General features: G+C 37.6%; 1 protein-coding gene and 1 long non-coding RNA gene across 3 annotated transcripts; both read right to left on the bottom strand.

Annotated features, from left to right (window-relative positions):
* Window positions 1-758: 758 nt before the first annotated feature.
* socs5b (suppressor of cytokine signaling 5b) lies at window positions 759-18,227 on the bottom strand. 2 transcript variants are annotated; one of them, XM_005156601.6, is made up of 2 exons: window positions 17,908-18,227; window positions 759-3,432 (listed from the first exon to the last, which is right to left on the bottom strand). In XM_005156601.6, the coding sequence occupies exons 1-2, from the start codon at window positions 17,993-17,995 to the stop codon at window positions 1,724-1,726; spliced, it is 1,797 nt and encodes a 598-aa protein (XP_005156658.2). In that variant the 5' UTR covers window positions 17,996-18,227; the 3' UTR covers window positions 759-1,723.
* Window positions 18,228-19,891: 1,664 nt separating this feature from the next.
* On the bottom strand, window positions 19,892-24,755 carry LOC141377119 (uncharacterized). The gene is made up of 8 exons (XR_012389145.1): window positions 24,054-24,755; window positions 23,697-23,725; window positions 23,532-23,601; window positions 23,420-23,447; window positions 23,181-23,210; window positions 23,005-23,074; window positions 22,623-22,667; window positions 19,892-20,167 (listed from the first exon to the last, which is right to left on the bottom strand). It is a non-coding gene; the product is annotated as an uncharacterized lncRNA (long non-coding RNA).
* Window positions 24,756-25,802: the final 1,047 nt, after the last annotated feature.

Raw genomic sequence — 25,802 nt, 5'->3', positions numbered from 1 at the left:
CCAAGTCTACCACCGCAATGATAAACATCTGATATTAATCATACAAGCATACTCTTGTTGGCCTTCATTTTTGTGCAAGACCAGGAACATCAAAAGTTTAGAACTATATCTTTACAGTCTTCAGGGAATCTCAATCACTAGTGCACACGATTATGACGAGGGAAGCATAGCTCCATGCTTCATAATGGATGAAAGTGCAACATTATCAAGTGGTGGAACAAACCACGAGTTTATAAAAGAACTGGACATCAATCCAATGAACATTGAATATATACATATTGATGGCATCTGTCTGTGTTTCAACACTATCTAAAGTTTAAAGAAATCTTAGAGGTATCTATACCGTTTTTCTAGAGGACTTTCACTGTCCACTTCAGGTTGTTGCATATAAAAAAGCAAAAACAAATCGCCTCAAGTACATAACATTTGCACAGGCAAGAGATACTTGACACTAACATAACCTTCAGTTGTCTCATGCTGATAATATGAGGGATAAACTGACATCTCATGAAAAAGATCCGTAAGAACACACAGACAAACAATTGAATCTGTTTATATGTATGCACTTGAGTCTATAAGTAATTGTGCAGTGTACAAACAACAATTAAAGTGCCGTATGTCATTTAAACTAACCAAAAAAATTGAGAATGTTTAAAATGAGGACTATACTGGGATACAAAATTAAATTAAATAATCTGTCCTCTATCTTATGACAAATTATGCACTGTGTCTGTGTCAGTCCAACACAATCTCATAACTTTTTGATTTAGTGGCTAAATCGTATCGATTTGTACAATCTAATTCGTACAATTTAGTACAATTTGTTCATCACACAATGATAGTTAGGTATCCGGGTGGGGTTGGGTGCCACACCTCCTTTTTAAAATCGTACATTTTCATACGACTGAAGTCGTACAAATTTGTACGAATTAGTCACTAAACTGACACAACGTAAAATACGTTATCTCATGAGATCAGGCTGGTCAGTCAGTGGGTAAATGAAAAAAAATTGCATACATACGCTCCCTCTACCATGTGCAATTAATCCATGCATTCACTTCGGCCTACCTTGATTTTAAAAATAAAACATGCTTAGTGCGGAGAGGTGCGGGTATAACTGTAATCCTGTGCATGTACACAAGACTTAATAAGTGCTGCCTCAGAAAACGTGACCTTTGTAGGAGGCTGCTGTAAAGAATCTCAAAGGTACTGCTCATTAATTAGTCATGAATTAGCAAATGGTCATATAGTTAACATGCCTTGATAGCAAATATTCAAGATATCAAGAGTTTCAAGATAACCTGAATATATTTTAATTTACTAAAATATAACTACATTTGATCAATTTGCCCAGTAGAAATGCTAATTATTGTCAAACCACACTGCTCTCAATGTTTAGAACTCTAGGCAATAGAATGCAGGAGGCATGCAGACAGGTTAGTGAAGATCCACTTGATATAAGGTCATAAGGAAAATGAGCAGAGAGAATAAGAACATCTCATTCCCAGCATGCTCAACACTTTAGAAGATACGATTGTTTGATAGAATGTACTGCACTGAAACACATGTATGGATTCCATATATAGTATTAACACACACACACACACACACACGCAAAACTGCCGGAAGTTCAAAACATCCTCTATTGCCATGTGTCTGAAGCACATAATAATATGAGAAGGTAAGCTCACACCCCAGGTTTACTCAGGCACAGAGCCAGACCTCATTTGACCTTGAATGGTGGCTCTCTCTCTAACCAGCGCACACGAACTTTTTGTTTGTAGTGATACTCCTTGAGGAAGTCCTGCATGGTTGGAGGCAGTGGCAGGGCACCAATGCCATCATAGGTGGTGTGTCTACAGATGGAGGATCGTGCCAGGTGCTGAAGGCTGAAAGGGAAGGTCCGGTGTAAGGGAGCAGTGAGCAGGGGTTCAAAGAACATACAAGCACTGGGGTCTTTATAATGCTCCAGTAAACCTGTTACTGTGGAGGAGTGGAAGACACATGGGTCATGTGCATCAAAGCTGAAGTTGTGATTCCATTGTTCAATGCGTGCATGCAGTGACCGATTGTAACGTCGAAAACTAACAGAGAACAAGTAGTCCTCCTGTGCGGAGTCGCGTAGAAGGAAGGTGCCTTCTGGCCGTCCATCCAGCAGGGCTTCAGCTTGGTACCGGTCCATCACTCCCCAATAACAAGGAAGTGCAGTTATGGCCTGTAGGTCAGGTACTAAACAATGGATGTAGTCAATCTGTGTGTGGACCTTCCAAGGCCCTGGCTGTCTGGAGCAGTGAGTGTCTCCAGAGGCATGCCTCTGCTTGGGCCTTCGTGTCTGTAAGCAAAGGGTAGTTGAGTCCTCCTCAGAGTCACAGTCAACCGTGTGGGATGGCACTGCCATACTTGTTGGAACCTGTGCGGCGATCCCTGATAATCCCCCAGAAATGGAGGAGACTGTTCCTAGGCTCCTGCCCTCCCCAAGTGTTTCCCCAACACCAGGAGCCATCTTTGGTCCTAGTTTATAGAGGGAAGAGCTCTTTGAAGTTGCCTCCAATGTATGGATCTGCGCATTTGGAGGTGGGTCTACTCCTTCCTCGATGCTAAGTCTACGTCGTTCACGCAGCCTCTCCTCCTCGTCCTCAGGGGAAGAATGGGCTGAATCAAAAGCATCAAAAAGAGCAGAAGAGGAATGGGGGCTGACTGGTGCTGTATGTTGCTTAATTAGGTGCCACTTGTTGGCCAGATCAGAACCTGGAGGAAAAGGGCATGTTTCGAGCATCAGTTCTGTCAGGTGGATCTTACGTTTTGAGGATACTTGACCTTTGGCTGACTGAGAGCGCCGGTGTGTGGGGAGAGGAAGGCACAAGCCCACGGTGTCTCGAAGTCGTTGTCGCAGAGAACGGCTGCTAAGGCTGCGCCCGCTGCTGCCAACTTCTACAGAATCATTAATTTCTTGAATGGAGCTGACGGCATAACGACGCTCCCTTCTGGCTGTACTTCCTCTTGAGCGTCCTGTTCGCCTGTCAGCCTCAAGAGAACTTTGTGTTTTAGTTGAGCAAGAATGCTTCTTTTTACCTCCCCAGGGAGCATGACGTGAATAGGAGTCCCTGCGAACAAGTGGGCCTCTCCGTGCATCTTCACTCTCTTTGTCAATGGAGATTTCTACTATTTGAGGAATATCCGCCACACAATTATGGCTTCTGCGTCCACCAGTAGCCAATGGAAGAGGTGACAAGTTGCGTGAAGGTGTGGAAGACCTGGTTTCATAGGGTTCTGCATGTGCTCCCCTGTCCAAATCCAGCACACAGTGCGCACAATCTAAATCTTGACTACACAGATGGGACTCTGAGCCGTCACTGTGGAAGAGAGCTTGGCATCGGCTTCTGAGATTACCCCACATCTTGCCCACGTTCTCCACAGATTGGAGACCACAACCTATCAGGGAAACAAACAATTAACAATTAATATCTTGTCATTATTTTGAAATCATAACATGCAAAGCAGTGATCATGTGCAAACAGAAAAAGAAAATGGGCAAAATTTATTTTTGACATTTTCTTGGTGGACACTTAATGAGAGGGTCGTGAAATGAAAGCTGGTAACACAGGCTCATTCTGACAATGTAGCCCTATATACATTTCTGGAGATCACGAATTATGTATATAAAAGTACCTATGGGTGCATTTCATCTTTAAAGGTAAAAGAAACCCTCGAGTACTTTTGAGATTTTAACAGATTTATGTGTTGAGCATCACTTAAGACAATGTTAGCACCTGTTAGCTTTAATTGTGGGGAAAATTGGATAATTTTGAGCTTTTGTAAGCTAATTTCATCTTCCGGATTTAAAATGATTTTTGGGGTGGGATCAAAATCGGCTGCAACTGGGGTGGTGACGCGTTGGTTTCTCATTATTATTCATAGCGGAGTTTTCTTATCCTATGAGAAGAGCCTGCTTCTTAATTATTCATGAATGCACATGCTTCCCGAAGGCAAGACAGACCTGCCAGTGCCAATCTGTGAGACCCTATGTTGATGAATGGGTGAGACTGCATCTATGTACCCACGGTACACAGGATTTAGCCATTCATGAAGGGTCGTTTTCATGACTCACGGGGTGTGATGCATGTTTTTACCCCACGATCCTGTTGGGGTCAATACAGCAAAGCTGTGTGTGTGCAGCAAGCATTTTTGTCAGGAGAACAGTATGAGAATTGGAGAATGGCGGACGTTGTCTTTTATCAGGAGTTTCTTCACATTTAGACACATCGCCGTGCTGCTGTGTTCGCCTAAATCCTCTAGCTTACCAGCAGGGCTAATGGTTGAAATAGACAGGGCAAGAGACCTGCTGCACTGCTCCACTGAGTCTGCATTCAGACTCGGGGATTGAGGGAGAACATGATTATCTTACAATTATATACATTGTGGTTGTGTGTATATGAAATTACGAATAACAAATGTTGCAGGGCATTAAATCACTGTTTAATTCTTTGCATTTAAACTTTGTAAGCTATAAAAATCAGTGGTCTCCTCACGGTTTGGGTCTCATTTTGTGACACATTCACTGTGTCTAACTGACAACAGTTGTTCGCTCCCCTCCTTCTCCCCTGTTTTGCTGGCCACGCTTACTCCTTTCTCTGCTCGCAGAGCTCCACCCACATTATGATGCATTTTTTTTTTAATTCTGAGGTAGACTTGAGCCATGAAACGTCCCACTTTCGGTTCTTTAAAACAAATGCTACAGGGCGGTGTGACTGTTCCTTTTCACGCTTACTAACTGACCACTTAATCTGTATGGACAGCTTTCTCACTGTTGCCAGTTTGTCCAGTTAGCTCACTATGTACGCCGGCAGACTTAAGACGCTCAAGTCGACCACGATGACAGAGTTCGAGTCCGGTGAAGAACGATTCAAGAAAGCAGGTATGCAGGCCAAAAATAAAATAAACAAGTAAATAACAGGGTGAGAATGTGATAAAATCTGAAAATTTAGTAAAAATCAGACGAGGGCTTTTCCTTTTCTGGATTGCTATTTAAAACTGTCGGTTGGGTTTAGAGGAGGGTGGGTCATTCAGTCGACATCGTTCTCAGGTGGATTTACGCGAGAACAGCAGGTGCAAATGGAACTAGCGAGAGAAATTTGACATCTCAAAAAGCGTGCAGAGTAGCTTCTTGTGGATTCGCGAAAACAAAACTGCAAAAAATTTATCTCCTGGGACATATTTCCTGATCTCCAGATATGTATATAGCGTTTTCAGAATGAGCCTGGGTTGAATGCAGGGTATGTTGGCATATTATTTATTAACTTCAACTTTATTTATAGAGCATATATAAGTTCAACTTCTGTTGGTCAAAGTGCTGTGGGAGAAAAGGGAAAAGAGGAGAAGGAACGAAAAAAGAAATGATAGCAATACAAATAAATAAAAGCAAAAATCCTCAAATATTATTTGCAATTAAAAGCACCAGTTTATTTCAAACTGTAAACTGTGGTACTGCAGTTTTACAAGATGGAATGTAAACATGCTAGGTATATATAAACAGCACTAAAACATTTAGCGTTTGAGCATGGTGAATTTGTTCAAAATGTTATACAAAAATTGCATGCATATGTTGGGTGGGTGCAGGAGTGGTAGAGTTAGCACAGAGTTGCCAGGCAGACGTGCATCAACACAAGGCCATGGCTATAAATGAACTGAGGATCTGCTCCCAGCTGATCTGCTGGTATGTACTGTATTACTGAGCCAGTCTGGACCTGACCAAGAACTTTCACTGTCATGGCAGCACAAGCACACGCACACACACACACACACACACACACACACACACACACACACACACACACACACGCACACACACACAAATATGTACACATACACTTACAAAACAGGGAGAGGTAAAGACAGAGTATGGATGGGAGCACAGACATCTAGACAGACACATAACAGTCTGTCTGTGAAGTGGTTTCTGTTCCATTTTTTTCAGGAACAAAAAAAAAATGCTGATCTTGCCATAAACACTGGTTGTAATGCACAAATTACGCTAAATTAAGGCCAACAGCAGATCAAGCTTAGGTCTCCCCATTATAAGGGTAGACCAAACATATCATCTTCACAAAGCAAAATACATGGTTGACTAGTCTAATGCCAAAATAATACATAGGCATTAAAATGAAGTTCTCCAACTTAATACAGACCATGATCAGACTGTGTCATGAGCTTACATTAAACTTCAGAGTTTGAACTTTAGGTCTCATGGCTTTTACTCTTCTTTGTACGCAGTATCACTGTCAGTAGTACTTTAAGGCTATGCTGGAAATGATTTTTTTTTTAAATGACATGTAACTTAATTTCACACAAAGAAAGACTTGTAACTCAAAGTAGACATTGACTTCACTTGGATTTGAGCCTCTGACTGAAGAATTTTTACCTTCGAATACTAAAAATCAGATCTGTGATCATTACATACTGTACTAATCTGATAACTTCCAAATCAACAGTACTGTTTCACACTATGGCTGCTGTTTAGCCAAAGAGAGACTTGCGCATCAAGAGCTTTCAATGTTCACAAACATTGTGCAGGCCTTTTTTAAAACACAAAATAGATTTTTTATATATTCAAGGAACTAATTTTAGTATTTTCCAAAATCCAGTTAACAAACATATGAATAATAAATGAAAAATAAAATGTCAATCATAATATCAAGTGAAAAAGTTTAATGTAATAAGTTCTAAAATGGCAGTCTTAAAGTAAAAACAGTATTAAAAATAGCTGCAAGCAGCAATTAAGGGGCCAAGCACTTCATAGGCAGAATGAGCAAAGCAGTCCAGAGGCCAAAAACAACAAGTTTAGTAAGGAGCATCAGACAAAGTGAAACAATGGGTTTTTGATTACATTAGAAGTAATGGCTGACAGACAAAATGACTGACCAGGGAAAATCAGACATAATTGGATTCGGCATGATCCGCCGCATGTAAAGAGACCAAATTTATGATTTTTGGACAAACAGTTAAGAAATTATAAGTAAAATAGATGCCATTTTTTTTGTATATCCCAACCACTAGGGGGCAGTAACCCGAAACGCTGCAGATAACCTCAGACCATAGTTGTTATACCACACACACTAAATTTGGTGTAAAAACATCAATGCGTAACGGAGATATCACCTCAGGGTTGTTTTTGCAAGCTCTATGTTAGACTTGTTCACAAGTTAAATGCAAACAGTTGGTCTAATCAAATTGAATTCCATAACTTTTGGTCAGAATGATCTGTAGATCATGTGATTAAATTTAGGTGAAAATCAGAAAAACGGTCTAGGAGGAGCTAAAAAAAAGGGTTTCAATCAAAAACCAAATGGCAAACAGGAGGTTTAGTTCATTTTGGCATATTTGGTATCATTGGTCAAGACACATATAAAAAGACACATCATGTCAATGAGGAATGTTTAAAGGTTCAGGATACCCTGGAGAACTTTTTTTATATTAACAGATGTGTGTGTGTTGAGCATCACTTAAGACAATGTTAGCACCTGTCAGCTTTAATTGTGGGGAAACCTGGATAATTTTGAGCTTTTGTCAGCTAATTCCAGCTTCCGGGTTTACAATGATTTTTGGGGCGGGATCAAAATCGGCGACGTAGCGCAGTACTGCAAGTGCAATGATGACGCGTCGGTTTCTCATTATTATTCATAGCGGAGCTTTCTTATCCTATGAGAAGAGCCGGCTGCTTAATTATTCATGACTGCACGTGCTTTCCGAAGGCAAAACAGACCTGCCAGTTTCAAGCAAGCTGTGAGACACGGAGTCACGGACCCATGGCACGCAGTAGCCGTTCATGAAGGCTCGTATGTGTTTGTTTCTATGATCCACGGGGTTTGTTGCATGTTTTTTCCCCGCGATCTTGCTGGATATGGGGATCGAGGGAGAATCCTCATTTATAGTGTTTACATGAACACACTTATCTTTATAATGATATAAATTATGGTTACGTGTATATGAAATTACGAATAACAAATGTAGCATGGCATTCAATTACTGTTTATTTCTTTGCATTTTAACTTTGTGAACTATAAACTCATGCGTCTCCTCACGGTTTGCATCTCATTTTGTGAGCTAACTGACAACAACAGTTGGCTTACATTCTCCCCTGCTGGCCACGCCCATTCCTGCCCTATGCTCGCGGAGCTCCACGCCCATTAATCATGCATCTTTTAAAAAAATTCTGAAGTAGACTTTAACCTAAAGTTGGGGTGTCATGGCCCTTTAAAAAAGTTATTAGCATTTTTCAAAAATTGCTTAGAACTTTTGGCCACAATGGGCGCTGCTCTATATGTTTTTGAGTACCTTCAGGTAGAGCAGCACAATTAATCGTTAAAAGATCGCGATCTCCATTCGACCCCCTAGACCAGGGGTCACCAATCCTGGTCCTGGAGGGCCGGTGACCCTTCAGTGTTTAGCTCCAACTTGCCTCAACACACCTGCCTGGGTGTTTCAAGTATACCTAGTAAGACCTTGATTAGCTGGTTCAGGTGTGTTTGATTAGGGTTGGAGCTAAAATCTGCAGGACACCGGCCCTCCAGGAACAATTTTGATAACCCCTGCCCTAGACGATCTTAATCCAGCATTTCTACGATTCTGCCAATCATATTTTCAAGTTCAGGAGAGAAGAAAAGGCGGCTGCACGAGTCTTTTCATTGTTTCACATACGTTGCTCAGTGACATTGACAAATGATGTTGAATGAGTCACATACTGTATTTATAAAGTAGAATTCACCTAAAAATGTCATTTTTGTGTTAATATAATGATGTTTTTACGGCCGGGAAATCACACGTGACGTGAGCTGCTGACCATGAGCTGTTATCACAGAGAGGGCGCGCGCGCTCTACTTAATGATAGCCGCATGCGTCAATGCGTTATAGAGATATCGGCTTAAGTCCATTTTCGCAAGTTATTAGATTTTGTTCGCCACTTCAACAAAAAAAAGTTTGACTAGTCAACTTGAATTCCATAACTTTTGATCAGCGTGGTCTGTAGATCATGTGATTCAATTGTGGTGAAAATTGGACACTCGGCCTAGGACAAGTTCGAACAAATAGGTTGAAATATATTCAAATAGAGTTTTCAAATCCGGCGGAAGAAGAAGAAAAAGAAGAAACAGCTGAAGAATAATAATAGGAACGCTAACATAAACAATAGGTGCCCCCGCACCTGCAGTGCTTGGCCACTAATTACTGTAGAAAAGATCTACACAAAGTTCACTGAAGAAAGAAAAGCATCATCCATGAATAAAATACATTGGAAAAGTTTGAATTTGAACTCGACACTAGATTCAGTTTTTACGCTTTTTCAGTTAGTTACAAATAAATAAACAGAAGTATTGGGAGAACAGTTTATAGTTCAGATATACATCACTGATGTTTATGGTAAGTTTAAAATCACAGTTTAACAGAACATGACGCTGGTGAAAGTGGTAGCAATTACATTGTTTAACCAATAGGCAGTGACAAACAACCATCAAAATTATGACACTGAAAAGATTTTCAAAAATGATCCACCTGTGATGAAACTAAAGTTTTATGTGTGTACAGTTGAATCATTAATTGAAAATAAATATGATTTGTACAAGATGTTAGATTTCTATATTTAGCATAATCAGTGACAGCGGCAAAGATCGTTTTTTTTGTATGAAATACTTTCCTTTTTTTTTTTTTAGCCGGTTCTTTTTTGATTTTTATTCTTATTTAAATAACAGGTTTTAGGTTCTGTTTGTTAAATCCAATGGTTTTTGCAGTAATATTTTTGCATAAATGAAAACCAAATGACATTTATCTCTTCCCTTTTTTGCTGACCCAAAAAATGGTCTGATCCGTAACTTAAAAAAAAAAGTAGTGTGATGCGAACCATGAGATTTGTGATTCATTACACCACTAAAGCATATGATTTACACAGTGGATGCCCTTCCAGCTGCAACCCAGTACTGGGTACTGGGTTTAAATGTTAATAAACACTCTTTCACACACATACACTACAGCCAATTAAGTTTATTCACTGTGGGGCAAACAGAGCACCCCAAACTCCCCAAAGTCGAACCGGTGACCTTCTTGCTGTTAGGCGAAAGTGCTAACTACTGAGCCATCATGTCACCCATTAAAGGAACAATTTACCCCTAATTTTTGTTCTGTTGAACTGTTTAAAGAAAATATATATTGTAGACTGATGGAAATCTGTAACAACAGGCTTCCATTAGATTTGTTTTTCCTACTATGGAAGTCAAAGGTTACAGGTTTCCAACATTCGTCAATGCATCTTGTTTTGTGTTCAAAAGAACAAAAGAACTCATACAGTGTTGAGCAAGTAAGGGTGAGTAAATGATGACTAAATGTTCATACTGTGCACACTAAAAATGAGTAAAAGTATGCAAAATGTCTACGTCCTTTTTAATGCACTGTATTTTTTACAGTACATTCTTACCTACTCTGCACTGAATTAGCTAAAATTCTTTTACTTGAATCAAACATACAATGTTTTAAAGATATAAATCGGCTGCCAAGCAACTTTTGAAAGACTAAATTGCACTGTGACTGAACCAATGCAAACGTAAACGTTTTAACGTATATTACTTGCAGTCAGTTTGGAATCATGTGTTGTTTCCAAAATAAAGAGGTGACGCTACTTCCTATTTCAAAAGCAAGTGGCTTCAAACAATACCTCCCTTTGTGCAACTAAAAGAAAAATACCAACAATTAATATTTGACAAGACAGGTTAAAACACTAAATGACATGTCAGCGAAGTGCAGTGGGATGATGTGCAGATAATTATACAAGACAGAAGTTTTAAAAAGCTGTCCAATAATCCAGTTTCACTACACCAACAATTATAAAGATTTTATTCACAGCCAAAAATAAATGAATAAATAATATGCACCTGCAGATTAATATACAAAGTGGCAAATTCCTTTTTCAAATACTTTTTTGTCTACCAACCATTTTAGGCCTCCAGATACATCTATTATCAGATGCAGCCTTAATGTTTTTCCATTGGAGTCGGCATAATTCTTTCCCTTGTCTATGCAAATCACTTAAAAAAATCTAGCTTTCAAGAATGAATGCACAGACACTACATTCACTCCAAACACTTCTGATGTCTGTTCAATAACTTTTCTAAACATGCCTTTTTTGACAAACATTACCTGAATTTTATTTTTCATTAAACAAAGGAGATTAGCCAGAATGTTAAGGCCTCCTTTTAAAAAATAATAATAAAAAAACGGTATTTGTGATAGAATGTTCATCTTCGATTATGAACTTTGACTATGTCCGAACCGATTTCATATGAAAAAACTTCTGTGCAACCAAAAAAGATGTTAAAGTAGCAGTATACAATGTTTAGAGATAAGTATTTGCATATCCATAAAATGGAATAAACTATCTATAAACTTTTTGGGGTCCCCTGACACATTTTTGTTGTTGTCTGTGCTATTTGCAGTGCATTTCTGTATTTGCATGTGTTGAGAGTACGTTCATGCACATGTTTAGTCAGAGATTGATAAATTAATGTTTACTATTTGCATATCTATAAAATGGAATAAACTAGCTTTAAACTTTTTGGGGTCCCCTGGCACATTTTTGTTGTGGTCTCTGCTATTTGCAGTGCATTTCTGTATTTGCATGTGTTGTGAGTTTTTCATGCTTAAAAATCTAAAAATACAATCAGGAAAAATATACAACTGAAATAAAGTGTTCTTTCGTTTCCCGAGTCTCGGGTATTTGAGTACAGTAACTGAATGATAAGAAAAATTCAATAATATTAATCATAGTTCACATTAGGTCTGTCACAATAATCAATATTTTGACTTATTGCGCAACACATGGACATGACCTCAATCATTTTTGGTGACGCAATATATATCCCCCATACATAAAAAACAATTCTAGCAACATTTTAGCTGATTGTGCAACATCTCTATCTATATCGGAGATGTCGGTGTCAGTATGGTTAAAAAAACACTAGTATTCTCTATAAATTACCATAGTATATTTTCTTGTGGGTGTCTGACAACTGCAAATAGAGCTGGCACAAAATATTTCAAGTTCTGTTACTTTTTACCTTGCAGTTTTTTGTTAATATTTATTATTTATTTAGGATATGTGTTTTCACATTCTGATTCCAATGCCTAATTATTAAATTGTTAAAATCACTATAATTAAAATCAATATTCATAAGAATAAAATATAAGGTGTTTCTTGGACTGTTGTGATATTACATTGGCATTCTAGCATTAAAGGAGTGGCCTAAAATAATCTTAAAATGACAATAATATCATTTATCTTAATATATTTTTATGTAATATATCATACAATAAAAAACAAATATTGACCGGCCTAGGTCACAAATGGTACAAGTTCTCATACTTGAATGCTTTTAAAATCATTATACAATCACAGGCATCAAAAACACATGCAAACAATAAATTATAATAAAAACTCAACATTGCATATAGGGTTGGGCGACGTCGACCAATTTGGCATGGTACGATGTCTAATGTGAAACATCGCGATGGAACTTAAAAGAGAATTGGGATGTCTGAATATCACGTTAAACAACTATAGTGAGACGCGATCCAGCGGTACATCCTTGATAAACTGTCCGACGTACACTACTCACTGGAGCTCAGACGTGCGCATGACAGTGTGTGGCTGTGTGTGTGTGGCTGTGAGGTCACGTGATGTGCGTTTTCAGCAGACGGAGGGCTGTTCAGAAATGCTAGGTAAAACCCAGTGTGGATGTGGATAATTTTCGTTCTGAAATGTGATTTTACCAGTAAGACACATTAGTGTAAACAGGGCCTGAGTGTGTATTTTTTGCGAGCGGGGCAGAGGTTTGGTGATGCTGGCTGTTGTCTATTGGCCATAGACGATGGCATCGTCTTTCGGCCCAACCCTAATTGCATATATCCTGCAATGTGACTGTTGAGAATGATCACATTGCTAGTCGCAATCTTATTTTTTTTTCTTGCAGCCCTACACTAAGGCCGTACTCACACTAGGTACAGTTGCCTTGAACCGGGCCAAAGGACGCTTGTCCCCCCTCCCATCTCCCCTGACGGCCCGCGCTCACACCACAAACGGCCTCGGCACGCTTACGTCATCGCTGCTGCGCTGTTCAGTGAGAAGCGCTCTCTCACTCAGCAGCACAGTGGAGATTTCTCTAGTTATATCGTTTTAGTCGGTTTGATATGCAGTAACATGCAGTCAAATATTTCGCCAAACAGTCCTTAGGGATGCGGGGACACGCAGTCAGATATTTCACCGAACAGATCCGCCACTTTTGGCGCTCATAAACAATCATAAAGCTCTCGTGCAGCAGGAATGAGGAGGTCTGCTGAAGGCGCGCAGATGTCGTGTTGTGAGAAGTTCTTGTCTTTAATAATCTACGGCAGTTTGCATTCACTGAACAGTAAGAATGATTAATTAATCCATATGAAACAGCCCCTTAAAAGTCACGTCTCGCTTTCAGTTTCGGGCTTTGGCGCGTTTTGCACTCACACACAAGCGTACCGTGCCAAAGCCCAAGTGAACCGCGCTCAGGCACACCTCTTCCAACCGGGCCAGGGACGGCCAAGTGAACCATGCTTGAGCCCGATTCAGCGCACTCACATTTCTCAAATGATCCGGTAAACGGGCCTGGGCACGGTACGGATGGCATAGTGCGAGTAGGCCCCAAGGGTGCTTTCACACCTGCCTTATTTAGTTCGGTTGAATCGCACTAGAGTTCGTTTTTCCTCTTGGTGCGGTTTGTTTGGGCAGGTGTGAATGTAGCAATTGTATTAGAGTGCGCACCAAAAAAGCGTACTGAGACCTTCTTGAAGATGTGGTCTCGGTACACTTCCAAATGAACCCTGGAGTGTATCGTTTGTGGTGAGAATATGATCCGAACTAAAACAGAGCCAACCGCAAAAAGTACTGCATCTTTTTGGACTAATCCAGCTGCCATAGGCCGATGCGCTGTGCATTATGGAATGTGGACGAAAAATATTTGTTGACAGCGCTTTACCAACAATTTTAAACAGAGAGAGTGGGGGAACAACATTACCTGATGGAACGTTGGTAATATTCCCGGAAGATGACCATGTCACAGTTTAGCTAAATTAATTCACAGCTCCCCCTGAAGTGGCGTGCGATGCAGCTTCGCCATTTTCTATGCATTAAAACATTCTTTTTCAGTCGCAGCCGCACTTCATTCTCGTAATGTACAGTTTGACTATAGCGATGTATAAAAACTATATATTATACTATGAGCTCGCACACAATCAGTCAGCGCAGTCGTACCTCCATAGTCAAAAGCGACATTTTGTGTCTGCCAGTTTATTTACTTGCAGGAGTTTCATTGGCATTTTCATGTTAATTCTGACCAATCGAGGTGTTGTTTTTATAGTAGTATTAGTAGTAGTAGTCGTTGTCAGTGTAGTAATATCAGAAGTAATAGATGTTGTCGTTGTAGATGTTGTAGTAGCAGTGATTGCTGTAGTAGTACCAGTAGTAGACGTTGTAATATCAGTAGTAGCAGATGTAGTAGATGCTGTAGTTGACGACATTGTAGTAGTATTAGTAGTAGTAGTAGACAATGTAGTATCAGTAGTAGTAGATGTTGTAGTAGAAGCTGTAGTTGTAGACATTGTTGTAGTAGTATCAGTAGTAGAAGATGCTGTAGTAGTATCGGTATTAGTAGTCATTGTTGTAGAAGTATCAGTAGTAGTAGTAGACATTGTAGTAGTAGTAGTCGTGGTTGTGGTAGTAGCAACAGTAATAGTTGTATTATTATTATACTTTTGTTGTTTTCGTTAATGTTTCATTTTCTTTTTATTTGTATGATCCAAATTTGTGTACCTTTTTGCATATTCTAATAATAATAATAAAAAAAGGCTGACCAATCGAAAAGCAGTTTAGAAAATATGTTCAACAACACCTGGCCAATGAGTGATGTGGATTTTGTCACATGACTGCATTTTGGTTATTTTCAACTGGTTTGATCCAAAGAATTCAGTGTGGTATGAAAAGGACCCACAGAAGGCAGAAAATGCTACAATGTATCATTTATTGCCCTTGGTCCGGACCCAATGAAGAGAACTACAGATGTGAAAGCACCCTAAAATATGATGGTGATTATATTTTTATGTGATCTGTTGAGATAAACCGCTACGGTTTTAAGAACACCAGAACAGAATGCTACAGGTGAGTGCTTTGTCAACACATAAATAATCTCCCCATATTTCTGCTGACAAATGAGAGCGGAGATGAGGCATAATCAGAACAGTTTGATAATTCTGCTTCCTTATGTAACTAAGCAAAAAGTTTGGAAGTTCTCTTTAGACGTCTTTTATCTAGACTCCTAATTAGATAGTCAAATAGGGACAGTCTGTATTCGCTTAGAAACTGCCCTGATTCAGCTCTCACTAAATGAGAAAATGAGGAAAGAAAGAGAGTTCCGCAAAACAAACAAGGTCAGAGCTCAAGCAAATGTCATTATCAGACTAGCGGTTTTGAACATAAAACTCCTCTGATGTAGCTCTCCTACATAAAGGCGTGTGTGTGTGGGTCATGAGTGCATGGATGAAGTGCCAGCGCGAATAAGTGTTATGAGCTCGGCAGCTCATCTACCCCTGTGTCTCATTAAATGGGCTCCTCTCTGATCAGATCTAAAAGAAGGATGCGAAGCATTGCAAAGACGTGACCTAAAATAAGACTGTATTGATTATCTATTCTATGAAAATGGTATTCTGAGAACAGTACATGAGTGACCTGAATGCACTGTAATGTGTGGGAAGAAAGAGGAAGCATGTGTGCAAGAATGACTGGGAAAAGGGGGTGTTAAACTACAGTACAGACATTGCACAATGCAAAAAAAAAATACATTTTACAAACTCGGAGCAAAATTTAGAACAGAATATTTAAACTAGAAATGTTGACATTGAACTGCCTTAACACTGCACAAGAAAATATCCACTGAATGTAAACATCTTGGATAAATGAATACAATCCAACTGTATTTCAATGAATGTCAAATAATGACCATTGACAGTGTTAATTTTGTAAATTCAAGGGGACATACCAAATATATATGTATAGAATTTACTTGAATTTACAAGATTTGTATACAAGAACTGTATACAATTAATCTAAACTGAATTAAGGCAAGTCATTATCTACAGATTAATTTTAATAAATAAATAAATACTTTTATTTTGAAATACACAAGATACAGTACATCATCTAAGAATCATCTATAAGAATGTCCATAACTGTGTTTAGGTCTAATAGAAATAAATTGACAGATAAAGTTAGACTACTACTGTTTAGAAGGCTATATTAACTTGAGAAAATATCCTCTGCAATTTCTTAGTTCGACACGCCTAATCTCATGGGGTCCAGATGAGTGGCCTGGCTTTTGGACAACATTAAGGGGCGGAAGTGCATTTTCGGGAAAAAGGAACGAGAAAACAAGTAAAGAATAGTAATTTGTGGGCCACTACTTTCAGAAACAAACACTTAAATTGGTGTATGGCAACGCCAATCCCTGAAAACAAACAAACAAACAAACAAATTAATGTTTTTAACAGTTGATGAATGCCACGAAATTGGGCAAAATAAATGTGTTTAAGTCCTCTGGATGTTTAAGGGGATTACATGTGAAATGCGTTCTTTAAAACAGAACATACGATCATTTAGACAACTTAATGTGACTGCTTATAAAACGGTTAAAGACATGGTGATCACATAAAGATACTAATACTTTCCATTGAGGTAAAGTTGGTTTTATAGTCGCACAATCTTTCATGTAACTGTCTCTAATGTTTGCCATGCTACTTTGAATATTCTGTCTGAAATGGCATGCAAGTATGACTTCAAAACAACATTAGCACTATTTATTTGACTGTGAACAATGTTGAACTTTCATAGCTATTGGCTGCTAATATGGTTTAGAATTAACAAAGAATACAATTCTGAAATTATGTCATTAAGGAGAATGTCTGAATATCTGCACATAACACCAACTTTACCTCAATATACTTTTCTTTAACATACCTAAGATTTTGATGGTGGATAACTACAGTACATAACTACGACCATTGAGGTAAAGTTGGTGTTATATTCACACATTTGGACTACTGAATAATATAATAAAAAAAAGGATTCTTTGCAAATACTTAATAGTAAAATTAGATTAGCATTCAGCAACTATTAAAGTACAGCATTGTTCACAACCAACTGAATAGTACTAATTTTGTTTTGAAGTCATGTTCACATGGGATTTCAGTCAAATATTCAAAGTACCATGGCAAACAATACAGGGAGTGTGTTATAAGTTGTCACTGAACGAATGTGTGAATATAAAACAGACTTCACCTCAATACTACACCCCAAGTGATATCAGTTAGCTACAAACTCCGTGCTGCTGAGAAAGATAAGAAACGTGAACCATCCGAAAGCTCGAATGTAGATCCGGTAAACTCTGCGTATTCATGTTAAATGTATATAAATATCGCCAGATACTGCATGTATGCTGTTTCCCTAAATTAATCAAGTCTAGCGACACATTCAGTTCCTAACAGCTTACATAAAAGGGTCTAACGTATGCCATCACCAGAGTTTGGGGAATTGATAGTCAGGTTTCGAGTGAGCCGAGCAACGTGGAGCGAAATGAGCGAGCGGGCGCGCGCGCACGGGAGAGACACACGGGAGGATGTTGGAATGTTGAACATGGGTAGAGGAGAACATGCTAAACCGGCGGTGACATCACTCGCGTTCCGCTACATGAAATCATACATAAAGAAGCAAGAAACTAGGCGTGCTAAAAAGCGCAGATCGTGGTGCATTGCATTCCAGAGGACGATGTGTTCTGGTGAATCGGGCTTACTTACCTTTTTTTATTGTGTATGTTACTTCGCAGCCGTCTTTTGTCTGCAATAGAAGGCTGTTATAGCTGTTATACTCGCTACTGTCCCGCATACGCTCAGTCCTGGCGGATAAAACACGAGCGACGGGGCAGAAGTGCTCGTTCCCGAGGTTGGCTTTTATAAAGCAGGCGAACGGCTGAATCTCGCGTCATTCTAGTCGGATGGAAAAGCAGCATAATCCAACGCCAATCTCCGGTCCACCGAGCCAGTACTCCTGCTTGACAAGTCGAGCAAAGGCGTGAAGAAGAGGCCGATAATGCGCGCTCGCGGCGGGTTGAGACTGTAGGGAGACGCAGGACGAGAACGTACTTCCGACGGATGGGGGACAGACGAGCGTGCTGGCCAACCAATCAGATTGCAAGTTGAGAGAGCGTTGCCTCCGTTGCCACCCTGAAAACGTGGAGACTCGAGATAATGCATGAGTGCCAAGGGATGAATGATTAATGATTATAGTCAATCAGACAAAGTAGCCATCTGTTGCCTTTTAACAGCCCAGTGTGTGTATATGTGTGTGTGTTGCTTATTAACGGGAGGGTCATCCATAATGTTATTAAATCTCTAAAATAACAATAGTCTATCGCAGTTAGTCTAATTATGTATAAAATAAAAATGAATCAGAAATTAATAGCAGGCTAACAATAAAATACAGAAAATGTTGAAGGTGAAGATCTGTTTGATGAGCCATTTAGAATGTAGTGTGACGTTTTAAACCACACACGCATGCACACACACAAACACACACCTTGTGTTGTGTGGACCAAGTGTTTAGAGGTGGGAAAATAGAATACACAGTGTGTCACACACTCTGTTAAAAGACTCATGTCTATGTGTTATGGTTATTTGTGAATAGGATGCATAAAATAAGACAAACTCCACCAGTTTGCTGTTTAACATGAAATCCAGTTGCAATGTGGTAGGTAGAAATAACTAAAGCGATTAACACTACAATATTCTATCTATTATCGCAACTGAATTTCATGTTATACAACATTCTGTACTGGAATTATATATATATATATATATATATATATATATATATATATATATATATATATATATATATATATATATACACTCTAAAAAAAAATTCCGTAAAAATACGGTAAAATGTACTGGCAGCTCATTACACAAATATTTTACCGTAAATTAAAAACGGAAAACTTCTGTTAATTGACAGTGTGTCCACATTAAAAAAACTAAAATTATCCGTTTTTTGACGGTTAAACTACTGTAAAATAACGAACCATTTTATAGTAATTTAAGGGTTTTCTATATTAAAACACGGTTATTTTCTGTGTTTTTAAGGGTATACCAACAGTAAAAAAGCAGAAATATTCTGTGTTTTAATAGTATACCTACAGTAAAAAAACAGACAGATTCTGTATTTTAATAGTATACCTACTGTAAAAAAACAGACAGACTCTGTGTTTTAATAGTATACCTACAGTAAAAAAACAGACAGATTCTGTATTTTAATAGTATACCTACTGTAAAAAAAACAGACAGACTCTGTGTTTTAATAGTATACCTACTGTAAAAAAAAACAGACAGATTCTGTATTTTAATAGTATACCTACTGTAAAAAAACAGACAGACTCTGTGTTTTAATAGTATACCTACTGTAAAAAAACAGACAGATTCTGTGTTTTAATGGTATACCTACTGTAAAAAGAGGACTTTTTTGTGTTTTAATAGTATATCTACAGTGAAAAAATGAACAGATTGGGGTAATGGGATACCTACTGTAAAAAAAATTATTTTACTAATTTAATGCTCTTCAAGCAACATAGAAATGCCAATTGGTAAGGATAAACATATACATATGGGAAATACACTATTAATGGTTTACCATAGTAAAACAAAACATTTATTCTATACTGTAGGTGTAGAGAAGCAGTAAATTGTTTGCTAACTGTGAACTTACAATGATTAGTACAAAAACAACTTTGCAACTAAAACAGATTCTTTAATGATTACAAATCATTTGAATTCCAAATAGCTAGTTATACACACAATAATACATATTGACATGTGAATCACACAGTGAGAAGTCTTGGCAAATAATCTCATAGCAAATTAGTTTTAAATGTTAGCTTTAAGATAATTGAGGACAAGTGGGCAAATTACAAGTACTTTACATTAAGAAACCAGGTTAACTGCAAGATGGCAGGAAACAGACGATACAACTGGGTCTTCTTCCGCTCTAATACTGATACTTCAATGGCTGTAAAACACAAAAAAAAACATTACTAATGACATTTCACTTACAACTGGGGTGATTCCTTGCATGTCAATAGTTTACACAAAAATGAATGTTTTATCATCATGTTCTTAACCCATTCTTGTCATTTCAAGCCTGTCTGACTGACATACTTCCACAGAACAAAGTAGGAGATATTTTGAAAAATTATGGTAACCGAACAGTGGCAGCATCCATCCATCCATTCACTGTACTGACACAACCAAAGCAAGTGAATGGGTGGCATCCCTGTTTGGTTACCAACATTCTTTAAAATATGATATTTTGTGCTTTGCAGAGGAAACAAAGTCATAAAGGTTTAAAATGTCAAGAGAGTGAGTAAATTATGAATGATCAATTATTCAGTTTTGGGCGAGGAATCACTTTAAGATTTTTCAAAATAAAGTGTAGGTACTTTTGACAATATTAAGAACAATATTGCAAGAGAGAAACAAATATAAACAAACTTTGCTGGTAACACTATAATAACTACAGGCTATATATGATTAATTTATGAAGCATTAGCAAATAGTGAATTCATTATCTGTTAAGCATTGACTCTACATTAATAGATGTTAGCAGTCGGTTATAAATACAGCTACAAATGCTGTATTCTTGACTTAAACACATTTATAATGTGCTTAATAATTGTGTTTTCAAACTTTAAATGATTGATTTTACATTACTATTTTTATATTTAAAAAAAAAAAAAAAAAAAAATATATATATATATATATATATATATATATATATATATATATATATATATATATATATATATATATATACATACACATACATATACATATATACAGTTTGTTGGCCTAATATAAAGTGAGGATTATTTATGATTTATAAATCCTTATAAACGACAGTTAAAGGCTCAGTATCAAGTGAACAATAAATCATTACAGTCTTATCTAAAAAAATGTAATTACTGTAAATATGAAACCTTGCTGAATAGCAGGAGTGCCAAATTATAACATAAAACTGGATAAAACAACAATAAAATAATTTAATGATATATTACGATGCAACATTTCAGTGTTTTTTAGCTATGTTCAAACTGTACATTAATTTTATTTTAGATAAGATTTATTTTTCACTTAATACAATAAAATGCATTTCATTTTTAGAATATAACTGAACCTTTAATTGTGATTTATAAGGGGATTTACAAAGCATAAACAATCCACAGCCACAGCCATATCATCCTGCAGCCTAAGACGGGTTACTCACTGAAGCTAAGCAGGCCTGAGCCTGGTCAGTACCTGGATGGGAGACTACTAGGGAACACTTGGTTGCTGTTGGAAGTGGTGTTAGTGAGGCCAGCAGGGGGTGCTCAACCTGTGGTCTGTGTGAGTCCTAACGCCCCAGTAAAACTGAAGGGGACACTAAACTGTCAGTGGGCGCCGTCTTTCGGATGAGACGTAAACCGAGGTCCTGACTCTCTGTGGTCATTAAAAATCCCATGGCACTTCTCGTAAAAGAGCAGGGGTGTAACTGGCCAAAGTCCCTCTATCGGCCCTTAAAATCATGGCCTCCCAATCATCACCTTCCACCGAATTGGCTCTATTACTGTCTCTCCACTCAATCAATAGCTGGCGTGTGGTGAGCGCACTGGAGCCGTTCTCCTGTGGCAGCCATCGCATCATCCAAGTGGATGCTGCACACTGGTGGTGGTGTGGAGAGACCCCCCCCCCCCCCCCCCCCCCCTCATGATTGTGAAGTGCTTTGGGTGTACGGCCATACACATTAATGCGCTATATAAATTCACATTACATTACATTACATCCTCACTTTAGGCTACAAAACTGGATGAAGTTAACAAAAGCACTTATTAAAATAAGTATTGTATGTACTTTATATACTTATTTTTTATACTTTATATATAAATATAACTATTACTATTCATTCATGTATTGTCCTTCAGCTTAGTGAAACAAGCACGCTTCCATTTTTAAGGTAACTGTGCATAGCATGAGTACGCCCTTGGAAACACCCATACACACTTATTTACAAACACACTCATACACTACAGCCAATTTAGTTAATCACTTCCCCTATAGCGCATGTCTTTGGACTGTGGTGGAAACCGGAGCACCCGGAGGAAACCCACGGCAACACAGGGAGAACATGCAAACTCCATACAGAAATGCCAACTGGGACTCGAACCTGCGACCTTCTTGCTGTGAGGCAACAGTGCTAGCCACTGAGCCACTGTGCTGTCCAACTATTACTATATGCTTGAATAATAAGATATATAAATGTTAGTTTGAATAGTTTATTAACCATTTACTTACACATTCTGAATGATTTGAAAAAAAAATAAAAATAATTAAAGTTGATTTTTAGCCAGTTTTGCACCCTGAAATAATGTTATTACAATGACGCTACATAGATTAAACGGTCACAAAATCAGCATGAAGGCCTGGCTCACCATCAAGATGCCCACATTGAAAATGTCTTTCTCATCATCAGGTGGCTAAGAGAGAAAAGAAAAGAGATTCAGCAGTGGAACAGTTATTTCCTTATCACTTTAAACAGACATTACCAAAATAAAGAAATTGTAACATTTCAAATGTTGCAAAAATAAATAATAATAATAAATAACTGCTTTGTTCATTTAACAGATTACAGTAGCAGCTTAAAGACCCCCCAAATAAAACGCCCACATCAACCTAGTACTTTTAGTTTGAATACATGTTAATAAAATTCAAAATTACTGAAGCAAAATGTGTTCATGTAAACACAAGTAATTGGTTTTGCCAAATAATAAAAATAAAAGCATCAATATCAAACAAAAACCCTGAACATTTTACCTCTTAAACTTGGAAGTTTACTGTCATCTCCTGTATGAAGTACAGAGGGTCCAGCACAACTGCCTGAGTTCTGAAAGAGCAAACACATTCTTGGTAAAATGACAATAGATGCAATGCTAAATATAAATCATTTTTTATTTTTATTTTTGTATTATTTATAAAAATGCAGTACTGACCGTTCAGCATCAATTTTTACACCAACACACCTACAACAAAAATAACACTCATTCAGTTTGAAACATGCAACATGTAGTCTACTTTTAAACTTTACAAACTTTGTGAATAATAAAAAAATGAAAACATTTAAAACCCCAGGTGTATTTTATTTAATTTGTCTAGATAAATTCAAATTTAGTTTGGATTGAACGCAAGATTTAAGATTATTATTTAGATTGCTGTGAAAATATACCCGTACCTTGTACTTATAACCAAAATGACAGAACCTGGAAGTCAACAAAGCAAAATATCAGTGAACCTTATATGTACAAAACACTCAAAATCAAACTGAAAAACCCTGAACATTTTACCTCTTAAACTTCAAAGTTTACCGTCATCTCCTGTATAAAGTACGGAGGGTCCAGCACAACTGCCTGAGTTCTGAAAGAGCAAACACATTCTTGGTAAAATGACAATAGATGCAATGCTAAATATAAATCATTGTTTATTTTTTTGGTTAAAAATGCAGTACTGACTGTTCAGCATCAATTTTACACCAACACACCTACAACAAAAATAACACTCATTCAGTTTGAAGCATACAGCATGTAGTCTACTTTTAAACTTTACAAACTTTGTAAATAATAAAAAAAAATGAAAACATTTAAAATCCCAGGTGTATTTTATTTAATCTGTCCATATTAATTCAAATTCCGTTTGGATTGAATGTAAGATTTAATATTTTAATTTAGAATGCTGTGAAAATGTACCTGTACCTTGTACTTATAACCAAAATGACAGCATAAACATAAAGCAAATCTTATATCATATATCAGTGAACCTTATATCTACAAAACACTCAAAATCAAACAGAAAAACACTGAACATCTTACCTCTTAAAATTGAAAGTTTACTGTCATCTCCTGTATAAAGTACAGAAGGTCCAGCACAACTGCCTGAGTTCTGAAAGAGCAAACACATTTCTATTCAAATTCAGTTTGGATTGAATCTAAAAATGTACCTGTATCATGTACTTAAAACCAAAATGAAAGAACCTGGAAGTCAACAAAGCAAAATATCAGTGAACCTTATATGTGCAAAACACTCAGACTCAAAATCTACTTAAAAAGATTTCATTTGTGATAACACCATGTGTAGTTCACTCTATTATCAAGGTTTCATTAAAATAAAACTCATGATCTCCTAATAGTAAAGAAAGTATATCTTTATATCTTCATATTAGCAGCCCTTGAGGTTCTTAAAAGTGAACTTGGCTGAATCTGCAAGTTGACAAGACGTTCATAAGTATAATATCCATGACAGTATAACTCGACTACAACAAACATTTAATTGTGTGCTTTAAGGTACACGTTGTATTTGAGGCCGAAAACGCATGACAGTGTAAACACTATATACTTTTAAATGTCACACACTTTTTTTTTCGTTCCATTTGGCGAGCATTATTAAATTCCTTAACACTCTTATCAGTTCTTGCTTCTTTTGTGCGTCTAATACCCCAGTTTGTCACGCGGGATGAATGAAATGTTCATGAGTTAAAGTGAAACTGCCGAACTGCAGTTAAAGTCAGGCATCCTGCTGATTTGATTCAGAAGGGCACTTGTCAGACGGCTCACCGGTCAGGTATACATCCGCGCTTAGATATCAAAGTATGAAAGTCACCCAGCTCCCAACACAACGTTGAGCAGATTAACGGCGATATATATATATATATATATATATATATATATATATATATATATATATATATATATATATATATATATATATTTTTTTTTTTAATCGCGCGATTAAAGTCTCGCGTTAACGCAGCACGTTAATGCTGATAACGGCCCACCACTAATAATAATACCTTTACGAGTGTGTATTTCCCCTCATACCGAGTTACAGAATGCCTCCTTCACGCGAGTCTATAACGTTACTTAAAAACCAGCAAAGCTGTTCCACTTAAACTTGGTCACACAGCCTTACGTCGGTCAAACTAAGCTAACGTAGCATTTGATAACGTCAGTAAAAATATGAATTTAGTTATTAATATGCAAACAAACACAGACGGTCAGGTGTTACGAGTGTTTGAAACACGTTAACGTTAGGTTAGTGTTCATTAAAGGTAACTTTACGATAACCAGTCATCGAAATACACCTTTAACACTATATATCAACCAAACTACACAGTGTCACAAACTTTGAACGCTATCCCTTGTTCAATCCACTGTACAAAGAAAACATTTATTTTTCTATTAAGTAATTAACATACCTTTTACACTCTCACAGACAAGCTGACGTTTAACGTTACCGTTAATCCAGTCAGGCTCGCGCAGGTGCAGAGGGAGGGAGTGGGTGATTGGGACGTCACGTCACTTCCCGCGCACGGCAGTTTAGAAAAATACGGACAAACAACTGTAAATTAACAGATATCATATTTACTGATGAGGAAAACGCAGAAAAAGGTAAAAAATCATTAGGTAAATGCTTGTTTAAATTACATTTAACCACTTATAGCTCAGTTTGAACCTAATGAAATAAAGTCTGATCTTATTAACAATATTAAACGTAATTCACTGCTGTACTTTCCATGGCCGCTTCAGACAAGACAAAATTCATTTGAAATAACGATAAAAAGG

Source organism: Danio rerio, chromosome 13 (genome assembly GCF_049306965.1).
Source record: "Danio rerio strain Tuebingen ecotype United States chromosome 13, GRCz12tu, whole genome shotgun sequence".
Classification (NCBI taxonomy): Eukaryota; Metazoa; Chordata; class Actinopteri; order Cypriniformes; family Danionidae; genus Danio; species Danio rerio.
The sequence above is the reverse complement of the archived record's forward strand: the minus strand, read 5'-3'. Positions and strand labels throughout refer to the sequence as shown.

Coding starts and splice junctions, on each gene's coding strand:
- socs5b (XM_005156601.6), bottom strand. CDS start 17,995: ATGCGGGACAGTAGCGAGTATAACAGCTATAACAGCCTTCTATTGCAG. Junction 3,433..17,907: donor AACATACACAATAAAAAAAG/GTAAGTAAGCCC, acceptor TTTCCCTGATAG/GTTGTGGTCTCCAATCTGTG.